Raw genomic sequence first — 26728 nt, 5'->3', positions numbered from 1 at the left:
TTGGGAGCTCAAAAAGGCCTGGGCGTCCACGGATGACAACAGTGGTGGATGATCGCCGCATACTTTCTTTGGTGAAGAAGAACCCGTTCACAACATCAACTGAAGTCCAGAACACTCTCAGTGAAGTAGGTGTATCTGTCTCTAAGTCAACAGTAAAGAGAAGACTCCATGAAAGTAAATACAAAGGGTTCACATCTAGATGCAAACCATTCATCAATTCCAAAAATAGACAGGCCAGAGTTAAATTTGCTGAAAAACACCTCATGAAGCCAGCTCAGTTCTGGAAAAGTATTCTATGGACAGATGAAACAAAGATCAACCTGTACCAGAATGATGGGAAGAAAAAAGTTTGGAGAAGAAAGGGAACGGCACATGATCCAAGGAACACCACATCCTCTGTAAAACATGGTGGAGGCAACGTGATGGCATGGGCATGCATGGCTTTCAATGGCACTGGGTCACTTGTGTTTATTGATGACATAACAGCAGACAAGAGTAGCCGGATGAATTCTGAAGTGTACCGGGATATACTTTCAGCCCAGATTCAGCCAAATGCCGCAAAGTTGATTGGACGGCGCTTCATAGTACAGATGGACAATGACCCCAAGCATACAGCCAAAGCTACCCAGGAGTTCATGAGGGAAAAAAGTGGAACATTCTGCAATGGCCAAGTCAATCACCAGATCTTAACCCAATTGAGCATGCATTTCACTTGCTCAAATCCAGACTTAAGACGGAAAGACCCACAAACAAGCAAGACCTGAAGGCTGCGGCTGTAAAGGCCTGGCAAAGCATTAAGAAGGAGGAAACCCAGCGTTTGGTGATGTCCATGGGTTCCAGACTTAAGGCAGTGATTGCCTCCAAAGGATTCGCAACAAAATTATTGAAAATAAAAATATTTTGTTTGGGTTTGGTTTATTTGTCCAATTACTTTTGACCTCCTAAAATGTGGAGTGTTTGTAAAGAAATGTGTACAATTCCTACAATGTCTATCAGATATTTTTGTTCAAACCTTCAAATTAAACGTTACAATCTGCACTTGAATTCTGTTGTAGAGATTTCATTTCAAATCCAATGTGGTGGCATGCAGAGCCCAACTCGCGAAAATTGTGTCACTGTCCAAATATTTCTGGACCTAACTGTATACAGCTGATTATTACTTTTTAAATTCTAAACGACTGGATACACAAAGGCCCGAATAAAGCCCGGTGATGTTGATGAGGGGTGCTAAAGTCAGAGGTGCCTGATTCACTAAGAGGCACTGACCTATTAATGAATCAAGTGTGTTTGAAAAGTGGTGTGCGCCTTTTTACTAATTTGACTTGGCGCATCCATCGCTCTACATCTCCAGCCTTGTGTTCACTCTAGTCAGGGGATTCTGGCCCTGAGCTGGCTCCGAAGATTACTTTGCATGAACATCTATTTCAGCCAGCCACCATTGTGCTCAATTTGCTCAAAGCAATTTACAAGAAATCTGTAATTTCCAGAATGCAAATTTTTTTTTAATAAAATTCAATTCCACCAACAAATTTGCCCATCCTTACTGATGAATGCTAATTTCAGCAGATGCTCTCATTTTGTCTCACTACCTCCATTTTAAAACTTTTTTTTTTTTGGTGTTTATTAGGTATTGACCCAAATGTATTAATGGCCATTAAATAACAAATAGGACTGAAACAGGAAATAAAATATTTTTATTGAATATTTGCTGAATATGTCAAGGTTTTTAACAACGATCTGAAAACTCTACTGTGGGAATCACTACACAAAGTGAAAATAAATTGGAACCACTTCATCAAAAATGAAGGTATACACAGCAAACTTTGTTAGCTCGCGGGTCACGAGCGATATGGCAAGAGAAAACACCCAAACATTTTTACAAGATACAGGAGAAAAACTCACACATAGAAACACTCAAGCAGGCAGTAAGTATAGACAAAGGCAACTAGGATTTCTACAGCATCAGATTCTAAGACTTACACAGCTTTTGTCCAAAAGGTAGATGTGGCTGTTTATGGTTTTTACCCTATTCTGGTCAAATAGCAGGTTCAGTAAGTACATTTGCATTTCATTACAATGCCTTAATATCTATTCTGAATGTACTTTCGGCAGTGTGAACCTGCATTTTGAGCATATCCATTAGACATATACACAAAGTTTGGAAAAAAAGAAGAAGAAGAAGAATAGTAATAAGCTAAAATAGTTTGATGAATTTTGGTCAATTTTATAATTGTAAGTATATTTATCACCCTACTATTGAAGATTACGCAGCATCCGGGCTTAAACCCATTCTAAATTATTAATGCCATTCTTAAGATGAGATATCAGGGTATCTATGAAGGTTTGGTAGTAAAAAGATCTGTGCTAATTGATAACATTTTCTATAATTAAGTCCTTATCACTACTATATGAGAAACACCATTATTAAAGAAGCCCTCCCACTAACAATTTGATTTTTATGTGCATATATTGAATGGGGAGTAATTTAACATGCTCACTTACTGCCACTCTCCCTAATGTCCAGCGCTGTTTTTCTGCTCTTCTAAATTACATCACTGTCTTGCAGACTCCTCCGTGTAATCTTCGTAACCTGGAAGTGACTTTTACAATGTAAGTTTATGGAGTGTCAGACCAAGGTTCCATAGACTTTCAGTTTAAAAGAAACCTCCAGCTCACATATAGAGTGTTTCTTGAGCCAGCAGGTCACTGAGAAGAGCAGAAGACCGGCACTGCATGCTGGAGAGAGCAGCGGTAGGTGAGTATATTAGCAAACTCACACTACATCATATACACATTTAAACCATAATATTGTTAGTGGGAGTGCTTCTTTAAGAATGATCATATTGATTAGCATCAGTTTCAAAACTTGATAAAACTGCTAATTTTTCTGTGGCAGGGACATTGATGATGTGCCTTGCTCATTAAGTATTTTATGAGGGTGTAATGCCCTGTTTTATGTCTGTGATCTTGTGTCTTAAGAAGAAAACAAATAAAAAAATAAATATTCCCTATTCCTCATCTGTGCAATGAAAATAAAGGTAAACATGTTAATAATTTGTCGCACCAAATAATATGCTTAAAGGATAACTAGATATAGTCTTCAATGTTTATTGATATATATTTATATATATTTAAATATAGATAATTTATGGATAATATTGCACAGTGCTCAATACATTGCTGTGTGATCTACCTATTCTGTATCCAAAATCCAGCATAGCTCCCATGATCAAATTGGTCCATAGTAACCTATTTGTGCTATGCTCTCCTGCAGCAGTGCAGTAGAAAGAGATGGCAGTATCAGTACAATATCACTATAGAATTAATTGATTGCTATTCACTGAGAGAACTAAGTTTCATCTAAGCACACACGGCAGTCACAGTGATACACAGAGCAGTCGTTTAAGACTTATGGAATGACTAATAGCTTCATAATAGTGCCATTTACTACATAATAACATTGAAAACATTTAAAAACTCCTCCTGAAATGAGCATCTAGTATACACAAGAGGGTGCTCCAGTTTGCTAGCACTTGTTCTTTGTTTTATACCATTTTTAAAGGACAAATTAAAACTTATTATACAAATAGTATATATATAAAAAAGGTCACTAGCTGTTTTGGCTTACTTGAAGTGCATTCAGAATTATGGCTAAATCAGTTTAGTTTTATATATATATATATTGGGTCACAATACTGTTTGTTAACTATGAAAACGTAGGTGACAGTGTACTCGGCACAATGCTTGTCAGTATGCCTCATGATCTGTCCATGAAACGGTATGCGAGTACAACACACACATTGAGTAGATGAAATATGACTTGGGAGACAGATAAACCACAAGTTGTACATTCTATCTAAAGCTAAAATTTACAGGGCTGTGTCTGACGAGCAAAAGGTGCTGTTTGCACAAGCAAATCTAATGGGACATAGGAGTAGTCTCGGAGACTATATATACATATATAGAATCTCTGTATTCCCTGTTAGTACCTCGTCACTCAGATTGAAAAATGCCACAATTTTAGCTTTGATTTTTTTAACACATAAATATATACAAAAAATTATCTTGGCATCTAGTGACCAGACCTGTTATGGACATTTACACCTCTCTAATTGTAGCTGTTGCCTCTGACTGAAATCTAAACATATGAACTAATTTGCTCACAGAAAATATGGAATGTACGCCTATTTCATAATCAAATGGATCTGGTCGCGCTCAGATTTAAGTTGTCCTTTAAGATGTCAGTGCAACTCTACTAGTGCCTTATAAGTTGGAATTTCTCCTGGAATGCGGACGATACAATAGTTAACCTGTAATATAATATCAGCTCTTCTATATTTAGTCAATTTACATTGTTTAAAATAGAACATCTTATTAAAAACATCGAAGTATACACAGAATAAGAAACGCGTACAACATACAAATACACAGACTAGAAAGAAATGTTGGCATACTGTTATATACAAGAGTGTGATAATAAATTGATTCATGCTTTATCTACACATCATATTGCTTAAAAGAAGAGTAAGAGGGCAGTTGTGTGGCGCACAATATGTTTTCTTTTCAAGGGAAGTAAGGACATTAAAATTTGTGCAAATTAAATGAATAGGTACAAATGACCTGGAATAGGAATGCATGGAAAGACATGAAAGGACCCATACTACTGAGGTATTTACATATACTGGCTAAAGAGCACTATATGGGCAACTGCAGATAGGGTTCTCTTTATTTCTTCACGCCAAGCATTACATCTACTTCCTCCTCAGGCTGTAAAGTATGCCACTGTGCAATGGGTCGTCTTGGGTTGGCCAACATGTCTGACCAATGCCGGAGCTCCGCGCCGGTACTGTTGTAGCCCACAAACACCTTCCCAATAGCATCATTTTTTCCAATCTTGTCATAGTCCAAAACAGTAACAACAACTTGCACTTTCTGTAAAAGAGAAAAAACAATAGATGTAAAATGGTACTTAATTAGACAACAAAATTGTGAAAAAAAGAAATGGAGATTAAAGGGAACCTCTAAGCTGATTTATGCCGCCCGTACCAGGGAAACATAAATCAGAGCCTGGCTGCACCATTGCAGCCAAGTATATTTCTATGTGAAACACTTCTGTTTTTCTGAAAAAAATCTAGTTTAAAGGCCTAGTGGGAGAGACATGTAAATCCCTTTGAGAGGAAAATATACCTGGTTGCCATCATACAGCCAGGCTTTGATCCTTGCTAGCCGTCGTTTGGACAGCACAAATAGGATGAAGTATTGTTAGGCTATGTGCCCAAGGGACAACATACCCCCGGATTTTGCCACGGAAAACCCGCAAATTTATCTGGATTTTCTAGATAAATCCACAGGTTCTAGCAAGTACAGACACTCCCCATGTTACTCTATAGGATTTGGGGAGTGCTGTATCAATGGTGTATGGGTATGTGCGGTTGTGGAAAATGCAGTGGGTTTCCCGCAGCCGCACGTCAATTATTCATGCAGAAATATCTACGGAATTCCCGCTCCTCCACTATGGAAATACAGGGCGGGAATTCTGCAGAAATTCTGCACGAAATCGGCACTGTTTCCGCAGGTTTACCACAACAACTAGGCAGAAATACTGCAGCAATGGATAGCTGCGGATTCCGGGGAGCATCTGCGGTAAACCTTTGGACAAACCTGCGGCAAAATCAGAAATCAGAAAACTGTGAATCAGAAAACTGGTAGACAGTGTCACCCAAAAAGTAATGGTGTGCTTCATGTTAAGATAGCTTTTCTCATTTTCATTTTAACAGTGATTTTTCTTCTGTACAGGTGACGTGACTGATGGCGGTATGCCAAGCAGAACGTGATGAGATTGTATTCAATGTTGGTGAACAAAGCAAGAGTGTCATGGCAGAAGTTTTGAAACAATGCACCTGAACAGGCCTTCCAACCTTATCTTCAGTGTAGTTGCCAAAATTTGAAAATTTGCAGAAACTGATATCGGTACTTATATTGTCTCTCATAAGTGTCACCGTGAGGTGCTGCAACATGTAACTGAGATGGCTCAAATTTTCAAAATGTGTGACACAGCAACTTCAGCTAACCCTCTCGTTCCCAGTAAGTTATGTATCGATGGCCAAAAGTTTGGCAAATGTCCAATGGGTAATGGGAGATGTGGTTGGGTGCCTCTGCTTGGAATTTCCTTGCCATGACACATGTGCTTCATTCACCATAAATGAGAACAATTTATACACATTCTGCTTTGGATAAAACCATCCTTTACCTATTTTTCATCGTGTTTCCTTACTTTTCAGACACCTTGTACATTGCCTTTTGTGTGTCATACATGTCTTGTGGTCCCACTACCCTGTCCATACTTCTTATGCCTGCCATTTTTGTTTATCCTTGAATGTTACAGAGGTAGATTGCATCACCAGGAATAAAAAGGTCTGGGACACATACCAGGACACATATTTTTAGCATATGTGCAATGAATGTTTTACCTTTGTATCCAAATGAAACCTAATAATATTTCTAATTAAATATATGCATACCGTAATAGAAATTTTCCAAAAAATAATTAGATTCCTATGTAACAGAATCATCACTGCAGGCACATCAGCTGAATCATGAAAAATTACTCGTCTCCAGAAAAGATGCTTAAAGTAAATCCGTCACCAAGTTTTTGCTACCAAGTTTTTGCTACCACATCTGAGAGCAGTATAATGTAGGCCCAGTTACCCTGATTCCAGTGATGTGTCACTTACTGAGCTGATTACTGTAGTATTGATAATATCACAGTTTTATCTGCTGCAGTTCTCTAAATGCTGAGTCTCTGAAATCATTACTGATTGACAGAGTTCTGTGTAGAGTGCCAATCAGTGTTGTTGGTGGTGTTGGTGCATGAGTCTGCATGCGCGTGGTTCGTGGGGTTATACAGCGTATAAATGTGAAGGACTAAATAGCAGGTTTACTAGACTTCTAATAATTATCTCCTGCTGATAAAACAGTGATTTTATCAAAACTACAGCAAAAAAACTTAGTAAGTGACAAATCACTGGAATCAGGGAGTTTTACCCTATATTATGCTGCTCTCGCATTAGGTGGCAAAAATCTGATGACAGATTCCCTGTATTGTGAACCAAAAGGGACAGAGATATGTATGGGTATCAATATAGTTGTAGAAAAAGACATGGCCGAACATCCAAAAATCATAAGTTGATCTAATGCTGACAGGCAAAAGTGTATGCAACTGATTTGTTAAATATTCTGATTAGGGATGATCGAATATCACAAATATTCGGCAATATTCGGCTTCACGAATATCCGACGAATAGGTCGCCGCTATGCGAATATTCGGTGCGCAATATAAGTCTATGGGAAACCCGAATACTTGCTCTTCGACAACTATTCGTGATTCCCATAGACTTACATTACGCATCGCATATTCACAAATAGTCGAAGAGTGGCGACCTATTCGGCGAATATGGGCGTTGCCGAATATTTGCGGTATTCGATCATCCCTAATTCTGATCAGACTGTATGAAGCCCACTGCCACGTCATGGTGAACCTCTGAGTGGATCCCTAACTCTAACGCCTTAAAGGTGCAGCACCGCGCACCAACGACTGCCGCAGCGACAATGCACCAGCAGGGCAGGTGACCTGGTGCCTCACAGCGCCCATGCTGCAAGGCTGTGCCCCCAAGACTCCAGGCCACACCGCCCCTCAGACACAAAATCACCCCAACAATGGCCGCCACACAGCGTGGATATGTTGCTGCAAATCTACAATAGTAGGATAATTTTCATCTAAATATTTATATTCTATGTTTATTTGGGTTTCTATTAGGGATGATCGAATACCTCAAATATTCGGCTTCGTGAATATCTGACGAATAAGTCACCACTATGCGAATATTCGATGCACAATGTAAGGTTATGGGAAGCCCGAATAGTTGCGAATAGTTGTTATTCAGGTTTCTCATAGACTTACATTGCGCATCGAATATTCGCGAATAGTCGAATAGCAGTGACCTATTCGGAAAATATTCATGAAGCCGAATATTTGAGGTATTTGATCATCCCTAGTTTCTTTTTTTTTTTTTGTAAATTCTTTATTTAAGATGTTTCTTAATATTACAGAAATTAAATTGCAACAACAAATAAGCATAAACATGTATTTTTCAGATGAAAGGAAAGAGAAAAGGAAAGGAAAGAGGGAGAGATGGGGACGTGAGGTTGGTGTAAAGTAAAGAGAGGACAAGGGGTTGGGAATGTAGAGGGGGTAGGGGAAGGGGAAAAAGGTGAGATTCCCACCTATTTCTAAGAAGGTGTCTGGTTACTAGGATTTATATATATGAAAGTATGAAAAGGCTTTGTTTTCAGAGGTGTTTATGAGCAACGTGTTTGTTTTGCTTAACTGTCTATTCGGTTTCTGAGCTAATGTGTTATCTTTGGATACAAACTACTATATAACACTCATCCCTAGTTTCTATCCAATGAAAGGACATCTAATTTTAGAAGTAAGAGTCAAATAGTAATTATAACTATGTTTTATCACTTAGATTGTGACAACACTAGAACAAGCGCACATTTATTTAGAAGACTGTGCAGAATATATATATTCTTCATATCTGTAAGGAGCACCTGTCGATCTGCATTACATATCTATCCACTGTGACAGCCTGTGATAAGGCAAATTGCGGCATAGTATCACAAACGATGGGAGGAAAAGCAGAAAATGTCATTTGCTGCTATCTGTGTAGCATTTGTCTGGATACCTCTTCTATTAGAGCCATTGTTATATAAGTATAATGTCTCCTTATGAGTTCCGTACTTGTAATAAGACAGAGCTGAGGTTCCGTACATACGGCCCCCTATCTCAGGGCATGGTGAACAGTAAGTGGAAAATGGTAGAAGGATGGAGAGTCATAACACCCTCCCTGTTCTTCACAGTTTTACGCTGGAAATACAATTGTAAAAAGGATGCTGAAAAGCTGAATAGTGTAATATCTACTGTGTTCTGAAAGCAGAGGCGATGCAATAATTACAGCGCTCATTACATGCCTTCCAGAGTCACATCAGACAGGACCATGTTTGGATGCTCCAAGGTGATGTCTCAGATTACCTGAATTTGCTCAAATGGTACTTCAAAGCTAAAGGACTCATTGTAGTAGGGATTAAGTGTATTCTTCTTAATAGTTGTCTTCTTTTTCTTCAGTCTCTTGCCGTTCTGCATGAGATGAATTTTCACATAGGGATCTGGAAAGATTTAAATTTAATTAGAAGTAAGTATGCGGAATAAAAAAGGGCTATAAAATGGTATTTAAGATTTCTGTGCAAACAGTGTAGGCAGTTCTGTGTAATACGGCTAATGAGTTCTCATAATGTTAGCCAATAGCAATAAGACGCGGAAAGGTTGCTGAAGGAGCTGGGCTCATATAGAGCATTGCAGAGATAAGAGAACTTTCACCAGATATTTTTAGATTTAGAGATGTTTCGGTGCACAGATTAAAAACAGTACAAAATAGTTTGAAAGGGAACCTGTCACCACTTTTTTGGCTATAGGCTGCGGCCACCACCACTGGGCTCTTATATACAGCAGTCTTACATGCTGTATATAAGAGTCCAGGTCGGGGGTATAACATAAAAAAGACTTTATAATACTTACCTAACGGTCGCACTGTGGCCTTATGGGCATCTCTGTTGTCTGGTGCCGGCGCCGCCTCTTTAGTCCATCTTTGTGTTCCTTCTTCTCTAGCCGCCGTGCATGACGGGTCCGACGTCATCCACACTCGCCGGCATTCAGGTCCTGAGCAGGGCAGATCAACGTATTGTAGTGCGCCTGCACAGGAGCGGCTAGTGTGTATGACGTAAACACGTCATGCACACAGGCTTCAGAAAGAGGACGAAGATGGCCGAAAGAGGAGGCAGCGGCACCGGACAACGGAGATGCCCATAAGGCCCACCGCGTGACCGTTAGGTAAGTATTATAAAGTGTTTTTTATGTTATACCCTGGCCTGGGCTCTTATATACAGCATGTTAGAATGCTGTATATAAGAGCCTGGTGGTGGTGGCCGCAGCTTATAGGCCAAAAAAGTGGTGACAGGTTCCCTTTAAGGATAAAAAATGCTGGAAGAGACAGTAAGCGCAAATAGGGTCTTATCCTAAAACACTGTCAGCAAAGGCGCTGTAAGGGTAGACTCACCTGGTATGGTGGTGGTAAGAGTCACAACCACTGTAATAGCGTAAATACGGCTGCAGCAGAACCCACGTGGAGATTCCGTTCAAATATGGCGAGAAAAGGGTTAATAGACCGCGCTGCCATAGAAAGGAGGATCCATGTAGAAGGAATGATTTTGTCTACACGTTTCAAAGCATTATGGCTTCTTCCTCCTGACAACTCATATATATCGTGTATATGATTTGTCCTAAGGAAGACGCCATAAGTCTTTGAAACGCGTTAACAAATAAAATAATTTCTTCTACATGGAACCTCTTTTCTACCGCAGCGCGGTCTGTTAACCTTTTTCTTTCCAAATTTGAACTGCAAATTAGTTTTAAGAGAATCTATCACAAGGTTTTTGCTATCCCGACTGAGAGCTTATTATGAAAGGGCAGAAACCTCAAATCCAGCGATGTATTACTTAATTTACTGGATTCAGCAGTTATGATAAAATCCCTGTTTTTTCTGCTGCAAATGTAGCAGTGCTGTGAATTTTGAGCTCTGTGTATCCCCATCCACACATTCATTTTCAGCTTTCTGTGTACTCTGTATATGGACAGAAAACTGCTAATTTATTATTGGGACAGGGTTACACAAAGCAGATTGACTATGTGGCATGAGACAACTATTCCTCTAGTAATAATCTCCTCCTGATAAAACACTGATTTTATTGAAACCCAAACACAGAGCCATGTAAGTGATACATCTCTGGAATCAGGATCTCAGGCTGCTCTCAGATAACATAGCAAAAACTAGCTGACAGATTCCCACAATGGCAGCTGCTTGGGAACCCTGTGCAGTTTTCTATGTTATCTTATGTTATGGGTTAGTTGTATAGATCCACTGGCACTCAGTATGCTGGTTTTAGGAAGATCTAAAAAGCTATGGGCGAATATTTCAATGATACGACATGCAGGGAAAACTGTGGGTCCATAGCAAGCTACAGATCTAAATGTACACTGCAAGGATTTGTACAAAATGAAACTGAGTGCATACATACTAATAAAAGTAAGAATGCTTCCTTAGAAGAAGCTTACACCGTGTTATTTAAATCTGCTTGAAACATTTTATTTTTTTTTTATCCTGAAAATTCTACCTTTCCATAGGATGTACAAACAAGAAAAATACACAGGAAAAGAAGTTGCATTTTTATCAAGGTACATGCAATAATAATAATGCAAATCCCCTATATAAAACAACCATTGACTACATATAAATACTGGACAATCGCATAGTAGTAAATGTAAAGGGAGAGAAGAAAAACGATCAAGCGGTCCATTGGGTGAAAAAGATTTTTTTTATTGAGCAGTGCTAGAGGTGGACACACAGATAAAGGTTAAAACACCAACCAGGAGCAACCGGCAATGCGACAGTCACAATAATTGAATGCCTGACTTGAGCATACACCAATTGTATATATAACAATGTGAAATTAACTATATCTATCTATAGCTTTAGATTCATGGTGTGTATAACCACATATATTATAAAGTCTACTTCTTCAAATGGCAGCCTGTATGGCTGACATTAGTGCTAGCAAAGGTCAAGCAAAAACCACGTGGGAGTATACATACAGTCCGCTGTATAGTAATTCCAAGGATTCACCTCTAATAGATATGAAGTGAGGGCAATGCCATATGTACCACAAGGTACCTGCCAGGAGGGCAAATTAGCCCACTACATAGTTCCAGGTGGAAGTGAATGATACATGGAGCATTAATGAGGCGCATGCGCATGATGAGTCCTACGTCATCCACATAGGCCAGAACTGTGGTCCTGCACAGGTGTACTGTGATCTGTCCTTCTGAGGGCAGGTCAAAGTATTGTAATGTGCATGTGCAGACGATCTTTGACCTTTCCTCACTCCTGCGCATTACAGTAGTTTGATCTGCCGTCAGTCGGCTAAGAAGAAGGAGGACTGCTATCACATCAGAGAGGAGGCGCCGGACTGAGAACAGCGACACCCATCGGACTGGACCAATCCCTAGGTGAGTATTATAAAAGTGTTTTATTTTACATTATAGAGCGGCCTGGCTCTTATATACAGTATTCTGGAATGTTGTTTATAAGAGTTCAGTGGTAATGGCCGCAGCTTAAAAGGGAAAAACCTGGTGACAGGTTCTCTTTAAGAAGTGTATACCTTTTAATGAATCAGGTGCATTTCAAAAGTGATGTGCACCTCCTTGCACTTTGCCATAAATCTTACTCCAGCTAGAGACTGGAGTAGGATCTCTGACATAACGTGTGCCACAGGTCATCATAAATTAGACAAGCTGTGGTGTCACGCCCCCACTCCATCCCCATTACACACCAGTTCTGTCCATTTTGACAGAGCGGGGCAAAACTAGCAATTTCACAAAAATGCCAAAGTCTACATGTGAGATTTTTCAAAGCCAGAATTCTGATGGAATCACTTTAATGAATAGGGACCATAGTGTACAGTACTATTACGGATCATGGGAAATATTGTGGTGGATCTTTATATGTATTTTCTGCTGATATTATATTAATATATGTTCAAAGGCAGGGTATACAAATATACGTGACCATACATTTCTATTGAGTAATCGCTGTAGCTTTTCCACTTCATTGCTGGTTTTGTCACCACAGTATGCCCCATTTTATTCTAATTAAACCTTACACACTCAGATGGGTCACCAAAGCTGAGAATTCGCAAACATCTTGTCAGAATATGGAAAAGATTTATTTTGTTCCCGGTATATTTGACGTTATTTCAGGTCGGAATAGAAAAGAGTCATACATTCAGGCAGTATGCAACAATATTTTTTGTGCAGCATTGATAAAGCAATTGTTCCTGCTGCCGCTGACAGCTTTACAGACGCTGTAGACAAAATTCTGCCAAAGATGCTTTCAATCAGACGAAGATGATTGGAAAAAAAAAAAGATGGATTTTAAATTGTGTTTGATTGTTCAGACACCTGGAAGCACACACTTTAAGCTAAAAAATGTATAGCTGGATAGCCCTGTGGAGAATGCTGCCCATCTTCATAACCAATGTAGCATGATGGAGTCTATCAAGAGCCTGACATAAAGCATCCCAACAGACATTGCTCTCCCGAGGCTCCGCACAATACACAGAGGAACAGATGGCTGACTGCCTCACCCAAGCCAAGGGACAACGGATCACTGAGTACGGAGCCATGGAAAAGGCTTTTACATCATTATCCGTGTCCAACATTCTAAAAAAGCATTACCTACTACAGATCTGACTCGAGAAAAATGGAAATATGCAAATCTTCTGAGCATATTTTATCCCAAGTTTTAGGATTCAATTCTTGTATGAATTCTGAAACTAAATACTATATTGTTTAACCTCTTAATACAAATAGTAGGACCTGATGGGACTGGAGTCATTACTTCCAGGATGTATATTTATTTCTGTCTCCTTTCCTCCACTGTTCATACCCTCTACTTTGTTTTCAAGTACTGGGCTTTGAAAAAGTATTCATACCCGATGAACTTTTCCACATTTTTTTTTCACATTACACCAACAAATGTAAATGTATTTTATTGGGATTGTATGTGATATGCCAACACTAAAGCCCGCTTTACACGCTGCAATGTATCTTACAATGCGTCGGCGGGGTCACGTCATAAGTGACGCACATCCGGCATTGTAAGGTATATTGCAGTGTGTGACAGGTTCGTGCGATTGCGATTGAATGTTAAAACGTTCATCGCATACACATCGTACCTTTCTCTAGAATTGCATGTCAGATTGTTCATTGTACCTGGGGTAGCACACATTGCAGTGTGTGGCACCCCGGGAACGATGAACAGATCTTACCTACGTCCTGCGGCTCCCGGCCCACAATGCGGAAGGAAGGAGGTGGGCGGAATGTTTACATCCCGCTCAGCTCCGCCCCTCCGCTTCTATTGGCTGCCTGCCGCATGACGTCGATGTGACGCCGAACGCCCCTCCCACTCCAGGAAGTGGACGTTCACCGCCCACATCGAGGTTGTATGGAAGGTAAGTACGTGTGACGGGGGTTAATCGTTTGTGTGGCACGTTCAACAAATTGAACGTGCCACACATACGATGGGGGCGTTGCAAATCGCATACGATATCGTATGCGAAATTGCAATGTGTAAAGCAGGCTTAAGTAGCATGGTTAAAAGTGCTGGAAGAGACAGTAAGCGCAAATAGGGTCTTATCCTAAAACACTGTTAGCAAAGGTGGTTTGAGGGTAGACTCACCTGGCATGGTGGTGAGGATCACAACCACTGTAAGGCTATGTACCCACGCTGCGGAAATTTTGCGGAATTTGCCGCGATTTTTTCACCGAAATTCCGTGGATTTCTCAAACATCCGCAGTACAGCGAGTCCCCAGCCATTTTTAGGGCATTTTGGAAGTGCTGTGCCCATGCTGCATGTTTTTCCGCAGCGGAAATAATGTGGATTTCCCTGCGGAAAGATCCGCAGCATGTCAATTATTCCTGCGGATTTTTCTGCAAGATCCTATACTTACCTGCCTTGATTGAAGACACCGGAGTCACTTCCTCCGGTACAGAGGAGCGCGGTGGAGCCAGGAGCGGGCAGCAGGAGGTGGCCGCGCTTGCACGAGCTCCGGTCATGTGACAGCCGAAGCTAGTTCAAGCCTGCCCACCTTCTCCTGCAAAGTGCAGACAGACACGACCGGAAAGTGAAGCGCTGTGTGATGGAGGTAAGTATGAACTCCCCGATCACTCCAGCACTTGTCCTGCATTGAGGATGCAGTGCCGAAGCCATGGTACTGTATCCTCAATGCAGAATGCCCGCAGGACATTCCGCAATAAAACCGCAGCATGTAAAGAGACAAAGTTGTGCTGCGGTTTTCTGGGAGCTCCTGCGGAATGTCCTGCGGATATATCCGCAGGACACTTTCCCTATGGGCACATAGTTTTATGGCGTAAATACAGCTGCAGCAGAACCCACGTGGAGATGCAGTTCAGATTTGGAGAGAAAAGGGTTAATAGATCGAGCTGCCGTTGATCCATGTAGAAGGAATCATTTTATTTGTCTACCTGTTTCAAAGCTTTATGGCTTCTTCCTTAGGACAAATCATATACCAATATATATGATTTGTCCTGAGGGAGAAGCCATAAAGCTTTGAAACATGTAGACAAATAAAATCATTCCTTCTACATGGATCAACGGCAGCGCGATCTATTAACCCTTTTCTCTCCAAATCTGAACTGCAACCCTAATTACCAGGTATTTGTGAAGTGTATGTGTGATACATGGTTTTCTAAATAGTTTAAAAATATAAATCTGAAAACTGTAATGTGCATTTATATTCAGCTCCTCTGAGTCAATACTTTCTATTACCACATTTTGCTGCGATTACTGCTGTAAGTCTTTTGGAGTATGTCTCTATCAGCTTCCCACATTTAGAGGCTGACATTTTTGCCTATTTCTTTTTGCAAAATAGCTTTAGGCTCGTTGTCCTGCTGGAAGTTGAATCTAGACTCCAATCTCAAATCACTTGCAGCCTCTAACAGGTTTTCCTTCATAGCTGCCTTGTATTCAGCACCCTCCATCTTCCCATCAACTTTGATCATCTTTCCTATTCCTGCTGTAGAAAAGCATCTCCACAGCATGATGCTGCAACCACCTTGCTTGACGAAGGGGATGGTGATTTCAGGGTGATGTGCCACATAGTGTTTTGTAGGCCAAAAAGTTCAACTTTGGTCTCATCTGTCCAGACCACCTACTTCCACATGCTAGCTGTGTCCCCTACATGGCATATGGAAGAAGGTACTCTGGTCAGATGAACCCAAAGTAGAACTTAATGGACTAAATGCGAAGCGATATGTGTGGTGGAAAACTAATACTGCACATTACCTTGAAAACACCATCCTCACCATTAAAAGTTTCAGGTTTTACATGTACAAAGATGGTAGAGACATACCATAAAAGACTTGCAGCGGTAATTGCAGCAAAAGGTGGTTTAAATAGTATTGTCAGGGGGCTGAATACAAATGCACTTCAGAATTTTCTGATTTATATATTTTTTAAAAATATTTTGAAAGCTATGTATCATTTCTTTTACACTTCTCAAATGCTTGCTACTTGGTAATATTATATATATAAAATTCCAGTAAAGGACATTTAACTTTGTGTATGTTATCTGGAAATAAAATATCATTGAGTATGAATACTTTTTCAAAGTACTGTAACTAGACCATTTTTCTTCAAAATTACCTCTTTGAGCACTATAAGAATTCATCAAGATTGATTAGACATCTACTAGAGTAAGATGCGGACATCTCATAATGAGATTGGTGCATTATTAAGGCTGTCTGTGTGCAAAAATAAAAGAAGTGTACTCTCCTCATGTGCTGGATTACATTTCTGCAATTCATGCCACATTTGAGTGAGACCAGTCTTGCGACTTGCCACCCATTTTCAGAAAAAGAGATGGAGATGGCGTAGAAATGCTAAAGTTTTGTGCAACTACATGCTATTCTAAATTTGATACTTTAATACACCGAAGAATAAATGGTTTAACGAGTTCCATCTTTAATCTCCTCTTTGTTTATTATGTGTTCCATTAGTAGGGGTAGAGTCGTGCACATGGCATACCAGTACACATGGAGGCATAAAGGCCGCTAGACACGCTGCAACATCGCTAGCGATGTTGCTAGCGATCGCCCCTGCCCCCGTTGTTTGTGCGTTATGGGCAAATTGCTGCCCCTGGCGAACAATATCGCTAGGACGCTTCACACATACTTACCTTCCTAGCGATGTCACTGTGGCCGGCGAACAACCTCTTTTCTAAGGGGGCAGTTCGTGTGGCGTCACAGCGACGTCACACAGCGGGCCACTTATAGAAGCGGAGGGGTGGAGAGCAGCCACATTCACGTCACTGCCACCTCACTGCCGGAGGATGCAGGAACGCTGTTGTTCGTCATTCCCGGGGTGTCACACGTAGCAATGTGTGCTGCCTCAGGAACGGCGAACCAACTGCATCCCAAACGAGCAACGATATTTGGGAAATGAACGACGTGTCAACGATCAACGATTTGGTGAATATTTTGGATCGTTAGCGGTCGCTCGTAAGTGTCACATGCAACGACGTCGCTAACGAGGCCGGATGTGCGTCACGAATTCCGTGACCCCAGTGATATCTCGTTAGCGATGTTGTTGCATGTAAAACGGCCTTTAGTGTGGCACACTGAGACCATGTTGTCCTCTTCTCTATAGACAGTCCATACTTTACCATATCACAAAGGTGTTCCCCTGGAATCAATGCTTTTAAAGTAGAATATATTTTTTTTTATATAGAACATCAAATGGAACATGGAAGATAAGACAAAAACTCTGTATTCTTCAGTCTGAAATAAGAGAGGTGCAATAACGCCCCACTGACTTCTATCGATGGTGTATTACAGCTCCATAATTTGGAGGATTTATGCAGAACTGTAATAACGCAGCGTTGATAAGGTTAAAATTTACATTTGGTTCTGTTCTTGGGAATTTGTAACACTCACAATAATCATAAACTACTCATGTGCTTATCTGCATTATCAGGATCTACTTACACCCACACATTTGTGCATTTCTTCTTTACTTCTTTTTACTAGAGAAATATGCATAAACATTACGATAGGAAAAGCACAATCTTGTCATTTTCCACTGAGCTTGTTTATAGACATTAAATAATAATGTTTTTACGTCACTAAGGCACAATAATAATAAACATACAGATGGTTTCCTATAGAGACAGTTTGTATAGGGTCGCTTTACGAATCAACAGAGTCTGAACTGTCAAATGCGGAACCTTGATGAAAAGCATGGAATAATATGAGAAATCACATGTAACATCCAATTCCATATCATTTATGGGCTTAGTTCACAATAAGTATGGTAATGGCAAAATAAATAGTGCAATATTTGCAGCCGTAAAATGGTCCTTAGGAAGTTATCACAAACATACAAACACGTAGCAAACAGGTGTAAGGGAACAATTGCGGACTCACAAAAGTAACACTTAGAATAAATATCCTTCTTTCCTCAGGTTTTCTGCTGTAGAAAGCATGGACTCTCGCCAGCAACTACATTTAGACAGTAGGTGACAAGAAAATAACACTCCTAGAAATTATCCATGTGGAATGAATCTCAGACATAATAGGCTGGAATGGACTGTACTGATTTCTCAATAATATAATAGGTACATTACCAAAATCCATTTCACTGTATGATCCTTCTTGCAGATAATATGCAGATATCTTCTTCAAAGAGGAAAAGGACTTGAGCTCTAGCGCCTCCTATAGGATGTAGCCATCCTAAACGTCAATATTGGAAGATCAATATTGACTTCATGAATCATTACATCCAATAGGTGGCGCCAGAGCTCTTTGGCTATTTGCATATTTAAATACCCAGAAGAACATTGCATAAGTCTTGGCACTCTGTACAAGGAGTAATGTTATCTTTAGACTGCTTTTTTTAAAAAATGATGCGCTACAGTGATTATATAGATGGCTTCAGATCAGTATGGACTCTCAATTTTCACTCCATATTTCTTAAGACCTATCTATAGTGCAAATATGTGTACCCCTGTATGTTTGTTACACAGTTAATAATGTCTTATGAGGTGCTGCACAGAGTTTCTGCCCTCAGCTAAGAAGACAAGATAACCGGGGACTGGGGTTCTAAATTGGCAATCAGAGTAGGGGGGCTCTAGCTTTCCCCGATCCCAGAGATATGTCTAATTGGTGATGAAGTCTGGGCCACCTTCCTAGCCCTGCTACTGTACAGCTCTGATCTAATACTCCCTCTCCCTCACCCCAGGGGAGGGGAGGGACAGGAATGGTAGAACTCACAGATATGGACAAACAGGGGAGACCAAAACTCGTTCGCACAGCACACTCAAACAGAGGCATTAGACAACAAGTGCTAAGGAGGAAAATAATAGCAGGGAGGAAACAACAAGATGATGAGAGAACTCCACAACAACACCAAACACTAAGCAATACAATCACCAGAGGACTGGGATACAACAGCACACGGTCCGGTGTAGCAAAATCTATCGTCGGCATGGTTATACAGATTCCGCCATCTTAAAAAGGTGGGGAGGGACTGTGATAGGTCTCCAGGAACATGTGATCCAAGAGGTAACCAGCAGGCTAGCAAAAATTAACTCTTGCAAGCCAGATCACAAATGAACACACAGCTGGTCGACGCCTGAGCCTGCTGTCTGGCACCATGACATCCGGTGAGATATCAGCCAAACTCCATGTGACAGAAACACTTAAGATGGCACCTATTGCAGGTGGCTTTTTATGTCAATGACAAGGGGTATCTATTTTACTTCCAGGAAAGAAAGTTTCCTCATTATCACAAATGGAGATTCTTTACTGTACAAGTAGTGAGACTATGGAACTTTCTTCCACACCATGCTGTAATTTTTGAATCCCAAAACAAATTCAAGTACGGTGCGGATGCCTTTCTTGATAAATACAATAACATGAATAATAAAGATGTCTGCAATGGAAATATTAATCCAGAAATGTAGTCTGAATTTTTCCTGTAATATGGGGCAATTAGCATATTAATTGATGTGTTTTTTTTGCTTTCTTCTGGAATGATTATAGGTTTACCTTGATGGACCTGTATCTTTTTTTAACCTTCTTAGCTATGAATAAAGTGTAAACAAATACCTAACTGGAATGCATAAAAAGTGATTCACGCTACATTTTCTAAGCTGATGATGCACATACTATACCACGAGCTAGCCCTTGACCAAGACTTAAACTCTTCTCTGTCTTCTGTGGATCTTATCTGTGATCCACCTTCAGCCTCACAAGAATTACACCTCTTTATTAGGCTATGTGCGCACGCTGCGTTTTTTTGCCGCTGCGTTTTTGTGCGTTTTTGGCTGCTAAAAACGCACAAAAACGCACCTCCGTCGAAAAAACGCATCAAAAAACGCATGTGTTTTTACCGCGATTTGGTGTGTTTTTGGCTGCGTTTTGCTGCGTTTTTGATCTCTGCATTTTGCTGCGTTTTTCCAATGCATTGCATGGGCGGAAAACGCAGAAAAACGCAGGAAAGAATTGACATGTCCATTTTTTTTTTCAAGCTCAAAAAACGCAGCTTAAAAAACAGTTGTGTGCGGACAGCAAAAATGAAAACTCATAGACTTTGCTGGGGAAGCAAAGTCATGCAGTTTTGAGGCCAAAAACGCACCCGAAAAACGCGCAAAAACGCCGCGAAAAACGCACTGTGCGCACATAGCCTTACTTTCCAGTCCTTCAGTGTCCTTCCCACCTCGTAATCTCCTATTCATGCAGCTGTTCATCCTCACTGTACCCAATCTGGCTCACACACTACCGCTTGGATGCTCATTGTTCATGGGCCTGAACTGTATTCCTTGCACCCCGCTGGTATTTTAATGCAGTCCCTTCCTTCCTGAATGGCAGGATACTCTTTAGCTGCATCCACTCACCCAAAAGGCTTCCCTATACACTAGCAAAACATATATTTTACTCACTTTTATATTGCCATTAATTCCACAGCACTTTACAGACTTCACCCCCTCTGGGGATTTAAGTCTCTTCATCATAGTGATGTGTCGGTCGCGAACGATCCGACACAAAGATCCGGCTCCCTGCTGTGACTGACAGGAGCCAGATCCCCAGTGAGAGACACTAAATTCTCTAAATGGCTCTTTTTGCCGCTGAAACCCTGCCCACCCGTGGCTAAACCCCACCCACTCAACAAACTAATTGGTCCATTGTTTGTGGGTGGGGTTTAACCGCGGGTGGGCGGTGTTTCATTGGCATTACTATAATCTTAAATATGTGTTCACCTAGGGTGAACACATATTGAATAGGGAGCCAAGAACGATCCGAATGAGCCGGCTCTTTTTGGTAAGCGGAGCCATAGCAACCAGGTCACCAAAAGGAGCCGGACTGTACATCACTACTTCATCACTCTCAGGGGCCATCATTTCATCCTTATCATTGGCCCGGTGACTCCTCCTTTGGAGGTTAGCACTCTCTGCATGTATCATCTTTACCATATTGGCAAGTTCTTAAAGAGATTACATCATCCAACATAGACCAAAAGAATGGTCTTTAGGCCTCCATCAGGATAGTATACTGTATGTCACTATTGATTTTAGCTCTATATCTACAGCTTTTTTAATGCTCAGTAAACTGTATTATCTAATACAGTGTCTGCAATATAAAAAAGTATTCCATGAGGTCCATGTATTTTGGTTTTTTTCAATAAACATCTCTGAAACCTCTACTGAAGGTATACTCCCTGAGGTGTACCTGAAGTATACCTCTGTCAGTTGATTAAATTGCAGTGTGCACACAACCTAAGCGTTACAGATTCAAGATGGGGTTTAGGATTGGCGCATAATTGTGCTGATTTAAGTCTGGTGAACTAATAATGAGGATAATGTTTTCCTTATCTCCTGGGTCAACACTATTCTCTCAACAGTAATTCTGCATTTTAAACTGTATATTTTATGTTTTAACTAAAGCAGAAAATTCTATATTTGTAAATTAGGGATCTGTGTTGTCTTCTTGCCGGAGCGATGACTGCAAGAGCAAGCAATGTTTTTCCACATAAATACAGCACCATTTCTAAAATTAGCAAAATATAAATTCTAGTTAACATTCTAGCCATGATTGCTGAATAGGTCCATAATTATGTGAAGGTACTAATTTAAAAGCCTATATTTCACTTAGAATTAGAGCAAGATATCAGCCAATTATCTGAAGCTGAGCAATTGTCCTGCTTATCATGCGAATAAAAATAGAAGTAGAATTATATAAACAGTAAATTGCCATTTCTCTTTAGCCAGATTCATTTATGAATAACTAAAATCAGTGTAGTTCTGCTTAAAATGCTGAGGATGTAACTACTGAAACGTTTGTTGAGTGTTTTCAAACACTTTCTATCACCAGTCCTTCAAAGTCACATCCACTGGGTGTATATGTGAAAGGTAACGATGGAAAACAAACAGTCCATGGTATCTTGTCAGTGAGCTCATAAGAAATTCAAAGACTTCAATAAAGCAAGAAATACCCAAACTTCAGATTTTATTTGGATAGTGCTCCCAATTAGAGACAACTTCTGGGGGTCCATTTATAACAAGTAGAGAGCTGTATATTCCTCAAAGTTTTACACCAAAATGTGAAGGAATGCCACTGGAAATGTCACAACAAAAGTAGAATACATAGTCTTCGATTCATCAATGCTATTCCCCTGGTGAAAACCACTTTGAAAAGTTGGAAAGTTTTTCCGCACACCAGAGTTGCATAAACAATAACTTTTGCTGTTTTCACAACAGTTTTGCTGAGTCCTGAAAAACTGGAAGAAGTTGTCGAGGGACAGGGGTGGAATGGGAGTGTGACATCATGCATCATGACATCAGAAATCTTACTCTAGTCGTTGATAGTCCAGAAATACATCATTTGAACCACCAACAGTTCAGAAATTCTTCATCAGAGCCACCAGTAGTACAGAAATACATCCATATAACTCCCATCAGTACAGAAACAGCATCAGAACCCTCATAAGTACAGTAATACACCACCAGAACCACCATCAGTACATGGTACATCAATTGTAATGTCAAATCAGCTCCATATATATTTTTAGCACATGAATCTACCACTCTCAGTATGTCCTTAACAATGATAAGGTGATACTGGGAGTTGTTGCTATCAGTCATCAGACAGCAGACCATTCAGGAACCATAGCCCTGATGAGAACTTATTTGATTTGAGGCGTTCTCTTTTTTTGCTTCATCTTATCCAGAAGCCAAGATGATTTTTCACATCCATAGCCACAGCTCAACTCTGAAGACTTCCATTTTCTCCAGTTTTCTGCAGTACATGCTGACATGGTACAGAATGATTATAATGTTCTTGAATAAAAAATATCTGTTTTTGCTGTGCCCCTGAATAAAAAAATTGACCCTCACTGTGTTCCTTGCACAAAATATGACTCACACACGGACCCTCTTATGGCACATGCGCTCCACACTGCCCTCTTCTTTCCATACTGAGCCCCCTGATCAAACTGTCCTCTACACTGCCCAGTCTTTACACTGTGATTAGTTATCACATTTCCCCACCTCAGAATACGGTCCCCTGCTGGCTGTACTCTTACTCTGTCCTCCCATACTATTTCCTTTCTAAACATCTCCCCCACACACTATCCAGTTTCTATTCTCACACTATTCTCCCCCCATACTGTTTGCTCACTCTATTCCACTCCAAAGGCTCTCACACATTTTACTCTCTCTCATACTGTCTCCTCTCACATCCTCCCACTAACTATACTAAATATATTTACCCCCTCAATCACCATTCTGACTTCTCACACCTACCTCCTGCTCCTCATCCTGTGTATGCACACATCCCCTCTTTCATACTGTTTACTCATACATACCCCTCTCTGTTCCCCATACTGTGTTTGCACTTATGTCTCCCTCGTTCACTCTTCATCCTGTGTTCTCAAATTTCACTCTTCCCCCCGCTCCCCATACTGTGTCTGCACCCATGCCATTCCCATCACTCTCCATACTGTGTATGCATATATCACCCCTCTCATACTGTTTCCTTACACATTCCTTCCTTGCTCTTCATACTATGGCCACAACCATTTCCCCCTTGGATACTGTTTTATCATACATCCCCTTTGCTCTTAATACTGTATCCCCAAATTTCTCCCCACTTCGCTCACCATATTGTGTCTGCATCCATCCAATCCCCCTTGCTCCCCATTTTTGTGTCCTCATACATTCCCCCCGACTCGTCATACTGTTTGCACCTATCCTCCCTTGCTTCCCTTTCTCTCTGCACCCATCACCCTTGTGACACAGTGATGTGTCTCCATACCCCCCCTTGCTCCTATACTGCCCGCACTCATCCCCCCTTGTTCCCCATACTGTCTGTACCCATCCCCTCCTTTGCTTACAAACTGTGTCCACAAATTACCCCTTCTTCCCCTCCTCAATCACTATTGTGTATGAGCACCCAATGTTCCCCTTGCTACCCAAAATATGTTATCTAATAATCCATCCCCCAATTACAATAAATCTTCGGTGTCTTCAACTCCACTGGAGCACTTACCACCAATGCTGTGTGCACCTCTGTGGTGCCAATGAGTGATGTCAGTGTGGCGCCCTGTGCCTAGTCGCCACAAATAATATCACACAATTACATATATATTACCATGTGTTTAACATGTATTGTAAGCCTTAGTGAGGATTTGGTTTTCTCTGCTGCTCACAACATAATATACATTTACATACACTCCCTTACTGGGGTTATTTACTGGAGAGGAAACCAACTCTTGAGTAATGAGCAGTAAAAGGAAAAAGGGGAGGAGCTTAGTTGTGAGGTAAATTTTGAGTAGTGGCAGTTAGTCGCTGTGTGAGATGAAGTGAGTAGTGTACTGAGGAGAGGTCCTGTCCTGAAGTGATTTCTAGAAACCTCTGGAGGGGCCAGCTACACTTGACAGGGTATCAGTCCCTAGGTCGTCGGTGACAAAACTGAAAGACTGCAGCCTTTTTATAAAGGGCAGTGACATTTGTCTGGGAGCACAGTGGCATGTGTGAGTCAGGAAACTTCTAGAAGAAATAGAGAGTTTTTCTTCAGGATTCCAGTCATCTGCTCCCCAGAAGGGATCAAAAGTCCAGATTGTTCTTGTCGTGGAAATCCAAGGATACTAGGATACATATTCCCAGGTAGGGAAATAGTGGCAAGAAGAGTACACCACACAGCAGAGAAGCCAAACTCCCATCAGGGCAGAGAAAACCACCATCATTGTGAAGGCTGTAAAATATGTTCCGGACTGTTATGCAGAGCTCCAGTAAAAGGTAAAAGCTCCCTGTCCTGTCTCTGGCTGATTTATTCCCTGCTACTCCTGTAAGGGGTGGACGGACCCCTAGTGTGGAGAAGACGTTTTTCCCCCCCTGAACACGCCACAGGAGTATGGTGGCACATTGTACAATGTTGTGTGTTATGTACGGTTCTCCCCCCCTAGGTGCCAGTGTAGTGAGTGGTTCCCCTGGTAACAGTGACAGGGAAGGAAGGGGCAGGCCAGCCTAGGAGGCAAGAGAAGGGGGGTTGGGCTCTGAATGCAGGGCAGTGTGCTGTGAGATGTAACAGGAGAGAGCTGAGGAGAAGTGCCGGGGCAGAGTGCAGGAGTGGGTGCTGTGGCAGTGGAGCGGAGAAGTTGGAGCTAATCCGGAGCCGGTAGTGAGTACTGAAGCCGTCCCCTAGTTCAGTACAAATCCCTGGGAAAGGGCTGGACTAAAATCGGGATAGGAGTACCACTGCTAGGGGGATAACAATTGGCCCCTGCAGGCAAAGGAAAGTGCCCGTAGAGAAAAAGGAGACCATTTTTGTAGAAAAGGACTTGTAACTTGTAACGTACTAAAGTAAGCCTGCTGCAAACAAAAAGATGGAAGCTTTGTTTAATAAAACGGCCGCCGAACCTACGGCTGGAGACAAGCCAAGAGAAGCATCGGCATTACTGGTGATACATCAGAGTATGGTGTCGCACCCGGTAGTTGTTGTCGGCAGCCCACTGCGGTCCCGTCCAGCTACCCCCTCACCCCCGCAGGAGGCTGAAGGGCCTGAACCGGAGAAGGAAGTACCGGAGCCATCGGGTTATGAGCCGTTTCGTAGGCTACCCCGCTTACCTGGACAGTCCCTCTCCGACCATGTGAGGGCCCAGCGGGCTGAATGGCTGCGTGCATACCACCCAGCATGAGGGTTAATCATCCGGAAGAAAAAGATCTGTTTGTTGTCGAAAGCCGGTACTGTTGGAAGCCGGTGAGTGTTTATGGTTAAAGCTACGTTAAAAGAACTGAACCCGGGAATAGAAGAATGCAGGGACTATGCATGGACTTCTCCCGCGACTGTTAAGTAAAGAACCCTTTTGTTTCTGTTGGTCGTGGCTCATCTAAGACCGGGAGCGCTTGAGGAGAGCCTCCGGGCAGAAGATCAGCCAAGACCGGGAGCTCCCCTGGAGGGACTCCGGGCACCGGACTTGTGTGCCAATCTGGTGTGCTTTGATACGTTAGTTTTAAAATGTTTTTTTTTTATTGATAAGAAAGAAAAAGAATACTGCTGAAGAAACGTGTGTGTGTTTTCCATATGCGTTGTCTTGCAGGTGCGGAACCTCGCCAGGAGGCTGAGGTTAAAGAAGGGAGGAATGTAAGGGGTGGACGGACCCCTAGTGTGGAGAAGACGTTTTTCCCCCCCTGAACACGCCACAGGAGTATGGTGGCACATTGTACAATGTTGTGTGTTATGTACGGTTCTCCCCCCCTAGGTGCCAGTGTAGTGAGTGGTTCCCCTAGTAACAGTGACAGGGAAGGAAGGGGCAGGGCAGCCTAGGAGGGAAGAGAAGGGGGGTTGGGCTCTGAATGCAGGGCAGTGTGCTGTGAGATGTAACAGGAGAGAGCTGAGGAGAAGTGCCGGGGCAGAGTGCAGGAGTGGGTGCTGTGGCAGTGGAGCGGAGAAGTTGGAGCTAATCCAGAGCCGGTAGTGAG

General features: G+C 41.5%; 1 protein-coding gene across 4 annotated transcripts in view; it reads right to left on the bottom strand.

Annotated features, from left to right (window-relative positions):
* Positions 1-1677: 1677 nt before the first annotated feature.
* SYT1 (synaptotagmin 1) overlaps positions 1678-26728 on the bottom strand; it is a 926220-nt gene continuing 901169 nt past the window's right edge. For all 4 annotated transcript variants that reach the window (XM_075344934.1, XM_075344933.1, XM_075344935.1 and 1 more), the window contains 2 exons: positions 9095-9228; positions 1678-4932 (listed from right to left, as the gene is read on the bottom strand). In XM_075344934.1, coding sequence (XP_075201049.1) covers positions 4726-4932; positions 9095-9228 — 341 coding nt within the window. In that variant the 3' untranslated portion in view covers positions 1678-4725. The remainder of the gene's footprint in view (positions 4933-9094; positions 9229-26728) is intronic.

Source organism: Anomaloglossus baeobatrachus, chromosome 4 (assembly GCF_048569485.1).
Source record: "Anomaloglossus baeobatrachus isolate aAnoBae1 chromosome 4, aAnoBae1.hap1, whole genome shotgun sequence".
NCBI classification, from domain to species: Eukaryota; Metazoa; Chordata; class Amphibia; order Anura; family Aromobatidae; genus Anomaloglossus; species Anomaloglossus baeobatrachus.
Note: the sequence above shows the minus strand (reverse complement) of the source record. Positions and strands in the feature narration are given on the sequence as shown.